The sequence below is a fragment of the Trachymyrmex septentrionalis genome, unplaced genomic scaffold (genome assembly GCF_001594115.1).
Source record: "Trachymyrmex septentrionalis isolate Tsep2-gDNA-1 unplaced genomic scaffold, Tsep1.0 scaffold211, whole genome shotgun sequence".
Taxonomy (NCBI): Eukaryota; Metazoa; Arthropoda; class Insecta; order Hymenoptera; family Formicidae; genus Trachymyrmex; species Trachymyrmex septentrionalis.
Window position 1 is genome coordinate 265,197 of NW_017305299.1, and position 14,152 is coordinate 279,348.

General features: G+C 33.6%; 2 protein-coding genes across 2 annotated transcripts in view; both read left to right on the forward strand.

Moving 5' to 3' along the window:
• LOC108748126 (A disintegrin and metalloproteinase with thrombospondin motifs 7-like) overlaps positions 1–9,498 on the forward strand; it is a 54,097-nt gene extending 44,599 nt beyond the window's left edge. Inside the window, exons 5-17 of the mRNA XM_018486151.1 lie at positions 1,602–1,940; positions 2,097–2,371; positions 2,534–2,680; positions 2,765–2,915; positions 3,006–3,095; positions 3,668–3,983; positions 4,792–4,919; positions 5,039–5,286; positions 5,555–5,672; positions 6,047–6,309; positions 6,606–7,120; positions 7,899–8,072; positions 9,136–9,498. Of these exons, the coding sequence (XP_018341653.1) occupies positions 1,602–1,940; positions 2,097–2,371; positions 2,534–2,680; positions 2,765–2,915; positions 3,006–3,095; positions 3,668–3,983; positions 4,792–4,919; positions 5,039–5,286; positions 5,555–5,672; positions 6,047–6,309; positions 6,606–7,120; positions 7,899–8,072; positions 9,136–9,281 (2,910 nt within the window). The 3' untranslated portion in view covers positions 9,282–9,498. The remainder of the gene's footprint in view (positions 1–1,601; positions 1,941–2,096; positions 2,372–2,533; positions 2,681–2,764; positions 2,916–3,005; positions 3,096–3,667; positions 3,984–4,791; positions 4,920–5,038; positions 5,287–5,554; positions 5,673–6,046; positions 6,310–6,605; positions 7,121–7,898; positions 8,073–9,135) is intronic.
• A 1,366-nt stretch (positions 9,499–10,864) lies between these two features.
• LOC108748133 (tetratricopeptide repeat protein 5-like) lies at positions 10,865–13,442 on the forward strand. The gene is made up of 8 exons (XM_018486160.1): positions 10,865–11,138; positions 11,260–11,610; positions 11,726–11,968; positions 12,077–12,130; positions 12,215–12,400; positions 12,537–12,709; positions 12,793–12,937; positions 13,028–13,442. The coding sequence occupies exons 1-8, from the start codon at positions 11,055–11,057 to the stop codon at positions 13,145–13,147; spliced, it is 1,356 nt and encodes a 451-aa protein (XP_018341662.1). The 5' UTR covers positions 10,865–11,054; the 3' UTR covers positions 13,148–13,442.
• The last annotated feature ends 710 nt before the right edge of the window (positions 13,443–14,152 follow it).

Here is a 14,152-nt window from a genome sequence, read left to right on the forward strand (position 1 = left end):
AAGCGGTATTAGAATCATAACGGTATTAGAATCGATTCTAACAAACGTACCTTTCTGGTGTGTCCTGCGGCTCAACAACAATCTCACTTCCCAAAACTCGATACGTAAGGTTTCCTGATATGAGCGAAACACTTGCACGAAAGTTTCAACGGCCCACCGATCTCTGCGATAATTCGAACGATAGTGAGAATTAAGTCGATTTGCTGAATCTGATTCGGCCGCCGTACAAAACCCGAAATTACCGCTCTCACGTAATCTTTGGCACAAACTTTAATTTTACGACCTAGCCACCTAGCCCTTCTGGCTAGCCGTTCTATATTTCGACGGATTAAACATGAGCGTGTCGATATGTAGAAAAGTACGATCGTACAGTTGATACGTCCCTCTCTCTCTCTCTCTGTAGGGCAAAACGCACTACCCACGAGGGAATAATCCAATTCGCTGCAAACCCGTAATTAACTACAATGTGTATCCATTTCGGCAAGCCGGCCGAGCTATCGGGCGGATCACATAAAATCTTAATTGTAGACTTATGATCTACCAACCTACATAAATCAACCGCAGTATTAAAATGTTCCATGATATGGTAGCTATTTTCTTGCTCGATCGATTGACAAGGATTAAGAGTATATTCGTACATTTTTAGCAACACAGTTAAAATTATTAGAACCATTAGTAAATTAGTGATACAAACACACAATACGTAAATCAATTACAATATTGAAACGTTCAATGCTATGGTAGCTACTTTTTTCGCTTCGTCAGTTGAAGACAAGAATTATGAGTATTCATACAACTCTAACAACATTTAAAATTATTAGTGCCACAAGTAAATTAATGGTAACAACCACACACAGTACGTAAATCAATCGCAGCATTAAAGTGTTCCATGATATGGTAGCTACTTTCTCGCTCGATTGATAAGAATCACGAGTATTCGTATATTTCTAGAAACGTTTAAAATTCATTTACACCACAAGTAAATTAACATAAGTAAAAGCACACACACACACAGTACTCGTACCTTTTTAACAAATAATTTAAAATTATTAAGTATCACAAATACAAGTAAATTAACGATTCAACAATAAGAAATAAAAGTAATGGCCATAACGGTCTAGCTAGATTTTTAATGCTTAAATAATTCAATTTGATTTACTATATATTATACTATATATACATGTACATACATGCATGTACATATATCGTATAATATGTATTTGTAGTCATTCGAACTACGCGCTGAATTTTTCACACTTATAAACGCAATCAAAATACTAAATTTATTTATTAAATACAGTTTTTCAGCATATTAATACCTTTCTAATAGGACGCCTAATTGAGCCTCAACCTATTAAAATTTCTTGCCAATTTAATAATTGTAATATTACTAGAGTAGTTCAATTTGAATAATAATTCAGATTGAATTATTCAAGCATTAAAGATCTAGCTTTGACCATTATGGCCACTACTTTTATCTCTTATTATTGAATTTTCAAATGTACGGTCCGGTAAGATTCTTACTGTTCTTATTGTTTAAATTAACGGTAAAAGCACAGCCACTAAGAAATAGAAATTAGCTACTACATTGATCATGACAGCACGTGAAATATCCGACAGAACCGCGTCGATTGACAGAAACGCGGCTCGAATGGCAAACTCAATCAGGCCTCGTCCAAGTTCAAGGCCGTGGGCGAAGGAAACATTATCAAGCGAAGCGGTGGCATCGTTCCAAAAGATCGATCAGTACTCCGCGTCATGTCGAGGCTCTTGTCGTCGCTGACACGACGATGATGGCTTTTCACCAGGATGGCGATGTGGAAACCTATCTCCTAACCATTATGAACATGGTGTCCGCGCTTTACCTCGATCCAACCATCGGCAATTTCATCAACATTGTGGTGGTCAGAATTATTCTCCTCGAAGAAGAAGACCCGGAGGTATTTACTTCATTCGTTCAAAGTCGCTTTTAAATCAATTTAACATACGTTTATATGTGTAATAAATATGTGTAATAAATATGTGTTATGTTACGTTCGCGCATTTCGATCGATAGATAGAACAATTACTCGAGATGAATCCGATTTCTGTCCCAGCAAAGACTGGACATCACGGTGAACGCGGATAAGACCCTATACAATTTCTGCAAATGGCAGCAGAAACTAAATCCGAGCAATGATTCGCACCCGAATCATCACGACGTGGCGATCCTGGTGACGAGGGAGGACATTTGTTCACGTGCGAATACTCCTTGCAGTACATTGGGAGTGGCTCACGTCGCTGGCATGTGTCAACCGGATCGCAGCTGCAGCGTCAACGAGGACAATGGGATCACGTTGGCGCATACAATCACGCACGAATTGGGGCATAAGTAAGCGAAATCGGAAAAACAATCGGAAAGGGGACTTTATTTTTAAATACAAAATATCAAGTCAAACATTTTTCACGTGCAAAATGAAAGCGTGATAATAATATTTATTATGAAAAAATACGTATATGCAATTTTCAATGTTCTACCGCATATTCTGTTCAGCTTTGGAATGTACCATGACACGGAAAAAATTGGCTGCAGTAAACGTGAGGGTGACACTCTGCATGTGATGACGCCGACCTTTGAAGTGGATGCTGTTGGAGTGGCGTGGTCTAGATGCTCTAGAAGAGACATCACGAATTTTTTGGAGTAAATAAAAAACGTTTGATGAATTCAATTATTTTTTTACATATAAATAAAAAGAGTAACACGTATGGATTCCTCGAATTCCAGCCAAGGAAAAGGCGATTGTTTGGAAGACGAACCGGCGGACAACGATTACGCATATCCGGATTTGCCACCCGGTGCAATGTATAATGCTGAGCACCAATGCAGACTCCAGTTTGGCGTGAGAGAAGCTTTTGTCTGCTCCCCTTTACAGGAAGTAAGCAAAGACCATAAAGATGGTAAATGGCCAGTCTGAATCCAACTAGGATCAAGCCGATTTAAATGACTGCGGCATTTATGATTACAGATCTGCTCGAAACTATGGTGCATTGTGGACGGCTCCTGCACTACTATGCTACATCCAGCAGCTCCAGGAACGCATTGTGGAAAACATATGGTATGTAACGAGAATTTCTCTTAAAATAGTGTGTTGCTTTTATAAGACAATTTTTTGTAAAATATACACCATTAACCCATGAATAGTTATCCGAGATGTTTTTATACTCCAGTGAGAAATTGTTATAGATATTATTTTGTATGAATACTGTTTAATCTTTTTATATCTTTTTTTAATAATTGTTCTTTACGAATCTGGAAATATGCAATTCCATCGAGAGAACTATCGATAAAAAAGCGTTATATTAAAATCTTTATTTTTTTTTTAGAAATACTCTGCCATAAACTGCCCAAAATACTCATTTTATTTGATTTCTATTTACTTTCTTGTTTAAAGTCGTGAAATTCCTATCTCTATGTTTTCGAATAGTACTAAAGCGGAAAACAATCAATAATATACAATAATATTATTAATAATAATAATTGTAATTAGAGTGTAAAAACACCTTGGGTAATCGTTTGCATAATTAAAGGGTGACTCTTTTCAAGTTAATTAGATTTATCCGAGAGAAAATGTGTTCAGTGAAGATATTGAATTTTCTAATCTAGTGGTTTATGTCGCTCTTTGCGCAGTGGTGTCAAAATCAGGAATGCGTGCCCATCGTTGATCGACCGCGGCAAATCGACGGCGGTTGGGGTGAGTGGGGGTTATGGAGCGAGTGCTCGAGAACTTGCGGCGCCGGGGTCTCGATTGTCGAGAGGAAGTGCGATCATCCGGAGCCCGCATACGGCGGAAAGTTCTGCATAGGTGAGAGACGCCGCTACAAAATCTGTAATACGCAACCTTGTCCGGAAGGCACGCCGAGTTTCCGCGCCGTGCAATGCAGCAACTACGACGACAAAGAGTACAAGGGAAAGAACTATACTTGGCTGCCATATTTTGATCAAAGTAAGTGAACCTTTAAGCGCTATGTGACACGTGAAACGCTTCTCTGCGATCGCGTACCATACGGTCCTTCAGGCTCTCTGGGATAGACTTCAGGGATCGATAGATATCACACACGTACAAAAAGTAATTTTGCTGGAAGATTTAAAATTTTACTGGAAAGAAATATGAAAATAATTTTATTAAGCCATATCAAAATAATTATGTTAAAAACTAAAAAATAATAAGCAATATTGTAAAAAAATGTTGATATTCCAGCAATCAATTAGAGCTTCCAACGAAATTATTTTGATGCTCCAACAGAATTATTTCAGATCTGTATCTAGAAAATTTTAAATTTTTTAACAAAATTATTCTCTTCATGTATAAAAACAAAATCAACTCTTTTTAAAAAACCTGCATCCACCGACGTATTTTTAAGAGCTACGCGTCCAGTCGCGCGCGTGACGTTCGACAATATCTCGTTCATATTCTTTGATCGTGTTTTTGCAAAAAGAGAAGAGAAAAAGCAAAAACGTGAACTAGAATTTTCAGACGTCACGCGCAATGTTGCCGCACGATCGATTGCGTGCCTTACAACTGATTCGAACAAGGACGCTGTGCTCGTTAAAAATGCATCGGAGGATACAGATTTTTTAATAAAAGTTATTTTACCGAGATCTATCATTCTCTGAGGTTTGTCCCAAATGTCCCGAAACAATCAGTATATAATTTCCGTACTCCATGGTTTTCGAAAATTGCGTCTTATTAATGATTCAGCGGTTTAAACACTAATTACGACGCGAGATTTGATTTGCATCGTCCCATTTAGCGGAACCTTGCGAGCTTTATTGCACCGATACAGATGAAAGCGTAATCGTACCTTGGGGAGAGGCTGCTCTCGATGGTACTCCATGCAACGTTGGTACCAGGGACATGTGCATCGCTGGCATATGCAGGGTCAGTGTTCTTCAAAAGAATTGCATCTGCAACAGAATTTTAAAAGTTAAAAATTTTTGGTTTTCAATTTTTTATAACGGAAAAAAGCTTTAAAGATTAAATAACTCCAACTTTTATAGAAAGTCGGTTGTGATTGGATGGTGGATTCCGATGCTACGGAAGACCGCTGCGGTATTTGTCACGGTGACGGTACTCAATGCGAGACTACTAGTGGCGTTTACGACAAAAACGAGGGTCCCGGATATAAGGAAGTTATTATCATACCTTCCGGCTCTCGAAATATTAAAATCGAGGAGGTCGGGAATAGTAAGAATTATATTGGCATCGGCGTGCCGAATTCTGACAAGTATTTCCTGAATGGAAAACGGTGCGTATATCTTATCAACCGTAAAATTATAAATTATCGAATAACTATCGCGAGTAACTAATTGCGAGATCAAATCTAAAGCTAACTTATATATATGGCTACTGTAATAAAAAAAAAATTAAAAGGTCCCACACTCAAGTTGTATATATAGTTTTATGGGGCGATACAAAAATTTATCTACTGTAGTTTAGATTTTGATGAAACAAATTTTCAAATCGTGAAATATATAACGTGATGAAACACTTAAACTAAGATTCTGATCGGACAGGCAGATCACTTTAGCGGGCGAGTATGAAGTCGCCGGGACGCCAGCTCTCTACGAACGTGATCGAGACAGAGAGAAGATCAGAATCCCAGGACCTATTAAAGAAGATATCGCAGTCTATGTGAGTACATTCTAACAACATGAATTGCTTAAAACGCAATAGTTGTTTAACAACCGAAAATTAAAACAATTTCATGTTTATTTTATAAATTTTCGTAATTGCATTTTTCTCGTATATCTATACGTGTAGTCCAATTCTGAATCGACACAAATTAAAATTAACATAGCATTAATGTTATAATTTAGCATTCAGCATTATAAATGTAATGTAATATATGGTGTTACGTAACAATTACATACAATTATTGAGTGGGAAATTATAACACTGATACTATGTTATTTTTAACTGATGTCGACTGAGTTTGCGAGTCGATAAACTTCAACAGTTTTATTTTTTCACTTATCATCCTCAGTAATCCATCTTCATTATTTCAGTTAATTTACAGAGGTCAATATCGCAATTTCGGATTACGTTATGAATATACCGTACCGAAAAAAGAGCCTGATCGCGCCCCGGAATATTCGTGGGTATTCTCCGATTGGACCCTCTGCACAGTCACTTGTGGTGGCGGCACTCAAACTTCACACGCGGTCTGTCACGAAAGAAAAAGCGGCATCGTCGAGGACCTCTTTTGCGACGGTATAGAAAAGCCAGAGCAGAAGTCGCGCGAATGCAATTCGAATCCCTGTCCTGCGAGGTAAACCAACTTCGAATCCGATAAAACGATTGTAACAACATACTTTGAGAAATACCATTGCCTCGTAAACGAAAATAAATTCGAAGCGGTTGGATAAAGCTCCATTCGATTTTCAATGGCATCTTTTATGCATTCTCGCTTTACGATTGAAACTATTAGCTTCATGTTTATGTTACAAATTGTTAGAGAATTTGAAGACACACGAAATGATAAAAATACTTTTTGATATCAAGATACAAGAAAGATATATCTTTTTTTAGGAAGTGTTTGCACTCGTAGCTTTTTCAACGTTTCAGATGGTGGGTAGGTCCATGGCAAATGTGCCCTGTCACATGTGGTGATGGTGCACTACGCAAGAGATCGGTGATGTGTGTGTTCTCTGGCATGGGTACTGATCGATCAGACCTGGCTTTGCCCGATCGCGACTGCGACAAGCATATGCGGCCCGAAGAAATGGAGCCGTGCCCCGATCTACCGCCGTGTGGGCCCACTTCGGAGGTACCGTTGATCGTGTATGCCGACAACAAGGACATGTCATTCTACAACATCAGCCTGAACGAGCAGGACGGTATTACGATAGTCGACGGCCTCACCACCGAGGAGCCAGAGATCCTCGAGTTCGACAATGTCGTTGACGAGAATCCAGACAATTCCATGTACAACACCAAGTCAAAGTGGACAGTGTCGAAGTGGAGCCATTGTTCGAATAGTAAGAGGAGTAGAAAGGTCACCTGCTCCGTTCCAGGCGATTGTAATCCGAATAACAAGCCGCCCAGTATTGAGGACTGCTACAGTGGAAAATGGATTACCGGTAAATTATCAATTAATACTTTGTATCGATTTATTATACATAATACAATATTTATTATGATGAAATATTTATTTTATTTTATTTTTTTTTTTTTTTTTTGGAATTAGAAATTGTTCTCTTTTCTCTTCAACTGAAACTATACGAAAAGAAAATTGTATAAAATTGTATAATTGAGTAAAAATTAATTTTACAAAATTTTACTATTTGATAATATTATAAAATGCGTATATGAGCGATAGACTTTCAAAATGCGTTTTGTTCAAAATTTAATTTTTTTAGTTAGAGATAGCATAATGTTCAATGGTTGAAACACTCATATCATAAGCTACTCTGAGAGGTTCAGAAAGCATTTCTTCATCGTTAATTTATATGCTAAAAAAACAAGACATTTCGAAGTGTATTATGTTTTTTAACTAGAAAAAAACAAAATGCATTTGTTTAACATTTTTAACAATTGTATAGCAATTTTGTTTCATATTTCACATCCTATTGATTGTTATTTTTTATAAAGTCCGTAATTTTCTCGCATGCGTAATTCTTTCTTTTTCTGTTTTCTGAAAATTACAAATATTTTGGACAAAATACATTTAGAAAGTCTGCTCCTCATATATAAAGCATATTCGTGTGTTTGATAAAATGTTCATTGAAAAATATAGACAAAAAACATAAAATAAAATAGAAAATATGATCATTTTTAAATGCTAGAGATAAACTTTCGCTAAATATGTTATATATTTATAAAGATTATTACGTGACAGTTTATTAATTACAATTCCAGGAAATTGGGGAAGTTGCAACGCGACTTGCCTCGTAAAGTCTGGAGTTAAACACAGAGACGTACAGTGTCGTGATCGCGCGTCGGACTTGTTGTCAAACGATTGCAATCTCGACAGAAGACCATTTGATATAAAGCGTTGTTATTACCGACGGCAATGCGCCAACGAGAAAAATGGTAATTTCATTCGCACAATTAAAATGTACTCTCGACAGCTTTCCGCGCGTCTTTCATAAAATGTCGCTTTTATGCGAAAGAAACTGCTTTAAAGTAATTACGGTATATGTATACGAGTATGAACAATACGTGTATAAAGAACGTTTTTGAGAGATCTCGATAAAAAATATTTTCGAAAAATAAACGATAATCTCTCTCCTTTAAAAAACATTTTCAATATTATTTGCAGGCGTCTTTGTGAAAGACTTTGCTATTGTCGTACAATTTTAATAATTCATTTCTTTCTACACGGTATTTAAGAAGTAACATGTAATTTTAAAGAAGATTAAGTTCACTTTTCTTCTTTTCTTTTCTTCTCATATTTTGTCGCGCCATATAATTGATGTTGAATGGAAGTTCAAGGTAATCTAGCAGAGTTATATAACAGAGAGAATTAGAACGCGTAGCCGCATGTAATGCTAAGTTATGCTAGTTACGTTACAGATGGTTTGGCTTGTCCAAACTTGCGGAATATGCTCTTGTCCAAAGGCGTCAGGAAACTAGAATTTATACGAGGAAACCGCGGTTCGTAACGACTTGCTTTATGAGATCATACGCGATGTCGCTCGATTTGCATGCGCATGTGATGCACCTAACACGCGCTCGCGTGTTTGATAAATACTTATTATAAAGTACTTTAACCCGTAAAAAACAAATATCATTAGCATATACAAATGGCCTAAATGGATCCTAAAAGTTTACACATCAAATATTCATATCAATTGATTTTTTCATTTATAACATTAGATATTTCTTATAATAATACAAGGACAAAATTTTTTTAACTTATTGACTTAATTATGCTTACGTAACATAATTATAATATAGTCGCCTGCAAATCGTGTCACTGTATTGATATTTTTATAAGTGAATGTAAAATTTATATATTACATATCTATAAGTTAAAAAGATATAATAGATAAATTCTAGTTGTGTTACGAATACAATTAAATAAGCTTGAAAGAATTTTTTCTTATATTTGTCAAGTGACCGCGTATAAATCTCCGTATCCTATCTCTTTCAGATTGCAAGGATAGCGTGGTTCCATCTTGTGCAAACTACAGACGCATGTGTGATGTATCATCGATCGTACGAGAAAAGTGTTGCGCCACGTGCACAAAACGACGGCGACACGTACGTCACAACAAACGGCACATCTTTACCGAATAATTAAATAAAGGGTTAACAAGCTGAGAGTGTGCAAAAGTATTTTAAAAATAAATCCTTTCAGCGGACAATACATCCGTCCTATTTCTCCACATTATTTGAATTAAGATAAAAGCGTAGTGGAAAACTTTATGCTTGTTTTGTACGTGATAATGAAAAGATGGAAAAACATATGACAGAGGTGATATTACGAGATTATATTTGTATAACTTTGTACTACCGCGTTTTTATATATATATATATATATATATATATATATATATATATATATATATATTTTGTATCAAGAGTATATTTTGTAACCGTAACGTCATTTATATGTGTGTGCATCACTTTACCGATCCACTTTACATTTGTTAAGATAATAATTGCAAAATATTGCAAACGCCAAATATTTATCAAATGCAATATTTTAATAGAGAAACGATCAAAATAGTAATATGAAACTAATATTATTAAAAAATTTCTATATAATAAATAGAAGTAACGATTCTTATATTAAAAATGTTATATAGTATATTTATCGCTTCATTCAATGTTTTGTTTAATTAAATAACGTACTAATTATTGTAAATTTTAGATAAGACCGTTTTATAATACTAAAACCGTTTTTCTACAAAGATATTTAATTGTCATATCATGCAATAAAAAATAGTTTAAATAATTTTCGAATTAAGGGATATTTTTTGGACATGTATGAAAATTCTAAAATTATTTAAAAAATTGCTTATTTGTATAATATATCTGGCTAATTAACGCAATAAATATTTTATATAATAAATCTTTTAAATATTTACTCTTGATGTATGTACATAATATAAAAAATGTTGAAACAAAATTTAGAAATAATATTTTTATATACACATTTCTACATTGTAATAATATAAAATCCATTTTTATATACAAAAAATTAATCAACACAAATCAACAACAAGAAAAGAATAAACTTGCGTTCTCTGATTATCTTTTCATTAATTCATGTAAAATTATTTTGTACGCATCTAAAATAAATTCCTTTTTCCTCTATTCTCCTAGAAAAAAAAAAGATAAATGTTTTACAACTACAGCTGATTTATAAGTAGCTCGTAATATGCTGCTTACAAAAAAAACCGCTTTGTTAATATTAATATTTAATTTTATATGTTAAAGAAAATAAACCTTAGTAATTATAAATTTAATGTTAAGAAATTGTAAAATCTCAATAAAATCGTGTGTTCTTCGACATTTTATGATACGAATAATGTCACAAATTTTATTGAAATTGTCACATTTATTTAGATAGCATTAATTTATCCTTTACTCCTTGAGATTCGTAACAAAATTAGACTTTTTAAATTTGTCAAATGATAGAAAAAGAAAAGTAGTTCAAAATACGTTTAATAAATTTTACAGAATTCATTTTCTGATCCAAGAATTGTGTATTCGTTCTCACCAAGCCCACTGGCGAGACAATATTCATTTCAAACCGCCATTCATGTAGAAATCCATTCTAATATGTTTACTTGCCGTAAGTGGCGTTGTAGTCACTATCGTAAAAGACCTTGGAAACGTCCTTGAGTGTAGTATTACTCCATATTACTCCAAACTACACGCTCCATTCATGAACTCTATAACCTGTACATCTTTGTTTTGACAGTTCGCAAATGATTACTTCCGCGCTACAAACGAGCTTGTATGATTCCGATCGAATTATGAATAAGATTTTTCGCCTGAAAGGCGTGTAACGCACAATAAAGTAATGCTTATTTGTTGCGCTTTGTAATATAATCCGTGAAAATGTCCGCAATTATAGATGACAAAGTTGTCGCAGGTGCGAAGAGTTCAAATACTGTCAAGCAAGATCCAATTGTAGCGTTAACGGTACGTAAAATACATTAAATCTTTCCTATACATTGTTTTTTCTTTCCTTTTTCTTTAATTTTTATTGATATGTCACATTTAAGTATTATTGTTTTTACCTGCTGATTGCTATTAATTCCAGGAAAGGGTAAGAGCTTTGTATCTCTTTCGAGATCGTTATTTTGAGACACATTCTATTGATGAAGCGATTAAAAAAAATATTGACGTGGAGAAGGAAATGAAAGATACGCTGAGCAAGTTTGATGAATGTAAAGGATACGAGATTGATGGTTCACGTGCAAAGTATTATTATTTAAAGGGAAGAGCTCTAAACGTAGTGGACCGTTTCATTCCTCAGGCAGAAGAACTTTTGAGTAAAGCAGTGAAATTAGAACCTAAATTAATAGAAGCTTGGAATGAGCTGGGAGAATGTTATTGGAAGAATGATGATATAAAACAAGCAAAGAATTGTTTTGTTGGCGCTCTGCAACATGTATATTTCTTTCTTACTTTATTTAACATAGCTTTCATTAGTTAAAAGAAAAAAATTTTTAAACAATAAATTATTATGCATTACATATATATAGCATATTTTATTTCTTTTTTAGGACAGGAATAAAGCATCTTTACGAAATCTGTCGATGGTACTTAGACAGGAGCAAACATCATCCTTTGAAGAACGAATAAAAAATATTCAACAAGGAGTGGAACATGCTAAGGAGGCTGTAAGCCTTGACACAACTGACGGAATCTCCTGGGCCATATTAGGGAATGCCTATCTGTCTTCCTTCTTCACTGTAGCACAAAGTCCGAGTACATTACGTTCATGCATGTCGGCATATATGCAAGCGGTAAGCCTATGATGGATGACGAATATTTGTTTATTATATAAACATATTATTGCAAATAACATAATGTACAATTTTGTCTTTATATATTAAAGCCTTAATTTCTTTTAGGAAAAAGATATTATTGCAAGAAGTAATCCTGATTTGTTTTATAATAAAGCGATAGTAAGTATGAATACATTTCTGTAATGTTTATTTTAATATTTCTTTTCTGCTTGAAACTCCTTTTAATTTGCAAATTCATTTTAGGCTCTAAAATATCAAGAAGAATATAACTTAGCGTTACAATCATTTGAAAATGCAATGGCACTCGATCCATTGTGGGAAACACCGCGCAACAAACGTGATGAATTATTACAATATCTTAAAGATATACAAAATTCAATTAATAATAACGGTTACGTAAAACCAAAACGATTATATCAATTAATACGGGTATTTATATTATAGAAATTAATAGTAATAGATAATTAACAGCTAGATATATTAATACGTGTTATTAATACATATGATAGTATAACATGTGATTTTGGCACAATATACATATTTATAGGTTTATAATTAAATGTAGGCATTGGATGTTAAACACTTAGGACCATACAAAGATGGAGCATACACATACGGGGGAAAGTCTATAAAATTAGATTTAATTCCGTTACAAGAATTAACTCTTGGATTGAACATGGAAAAAGTCGTATTTGGAAAAGTAATTTGTTGGATTCAGGATTCGGATTGCGTTCCTTTGTAAGTTTATCTACTTTCTATATAACACAAATTTTTCCGCTGGACATTAACTTGTTAAAGCTGTACAATTACTTTTTTTCCAGTGCTTTTTGTCTCGTGGACGAACAGAAAACATGTGTTGTTGTTACTGTATATAATCTAGCTAAAGGCCGTGGAGTTACGGTCGGGGATTCTGTTGGTATACCAGAACCTTTCGTTATACATCAAAAATTTTCCTATATGAGTAATGTAAGTGTTGTGTACAGTGTGTACATATTACGATATGAATCGAATCTTGTCAAACTTATAATAATACATTTCTCCTTCATTCTTTTTTAGGATTTTGATTACAAATCTATACGCGTTGAAACACCGATTGTACTTGTAGTTAATGGAAGAAAATTAGGTCGAGAGCAACAAGCTAGCGCAAATTTGCATACTTTTAAAAAAACAGATTAGATTTAATGATGAGCGATATGTCGAGCATTGAATCACGTCGAGTTCTCAGTTATTGTCAGTTATAAATAATTTTCGGTCTTACTCTTATTTTTCAATAATAACATATACTTTTTGAATAATGAAACTCATCAGTATATATTTAAGACTTTGTGCAAGAAATTTAAAACAATATATATTTCAAACCGTTAAATGCACTAATACGTGTTGGCAATAATCAAAAAGAATAAGTTATACATGCTACGTTATATATATTTTATAACAAAATGTATGAGAAATCATTTACGTGCACATCTAAACTGCCGTATTTATAAAACTTATAAGAAAAAAGATATTCATACATATTTTTTTTCATTGTGATAATAATTATGTGCAAGTACAGTTCGTAAAAGCAGTAAATTAATATCTGCCAATTATTACTTTATAAGACTTCGCTTATATTTTTTATTTAAATTCACATGACTAAAGTAGAAATATATTTTATATATATGTTTTAAATAATGAACGTATTTTAGTCTTTATTTGATATTTAACGTATTTTAGTCTCTATTATCTGATACTTAGAACCCGCCTATTGATCTCTCGAATATTTTTGCACATTTAGTTCAAAACAAGAAGTTTCAAAAAATGAAGACGTTAGAAACCTTTAATCAAAGAAAGTATGATTTGTTGCTAAAAAATCAAACGAAATATCTATTATTTAAGTCTATGAATCAACGAATTCTGTGGACTCTTATTATTTTACTTATCGTGAGAATTTGATCTTCTATAATAAATTTTGATCATTAAGTCCTGCTACGTTTAGATTAACTAAAATAAAATAGAATCGTTCGAAGGACTGCCTTTATATTTTCCGAGAAGCGGCAAAATAATCAGTCCTTGGAAAATATAAAGAACTTGGTTTATTTTATAAAATCATATTATCTGATTAAGAATTTGTTTAATAATTTGTCATATGATGCAATTAAATTATTAAAAGAAATAGTATAAGGTATAGAATGCAAAAAT

Coding starts and splice junctions, on each gene's coding strand:
- LOC108748133 (XM_018486160.1), top strand. CDS start 11,055: ATGTCCGCAATTATAGATGACAAAGTTGTCGCAGGTGCGAAGAGTTCA. Junction 12,401..12,536: donor GATTATATCAATTAATACGG/GTATTTATATTA, acceptor AATTAAATGTAG/GCATTGGATGTTAAACACTT. Junction 12,938..13,027: donor AATTTTCCTATATGAGTAAT/GTAAGTGTTGTG, acceptor ATTCTTTTTTAG/GATTTTGATTACAAATCTAT.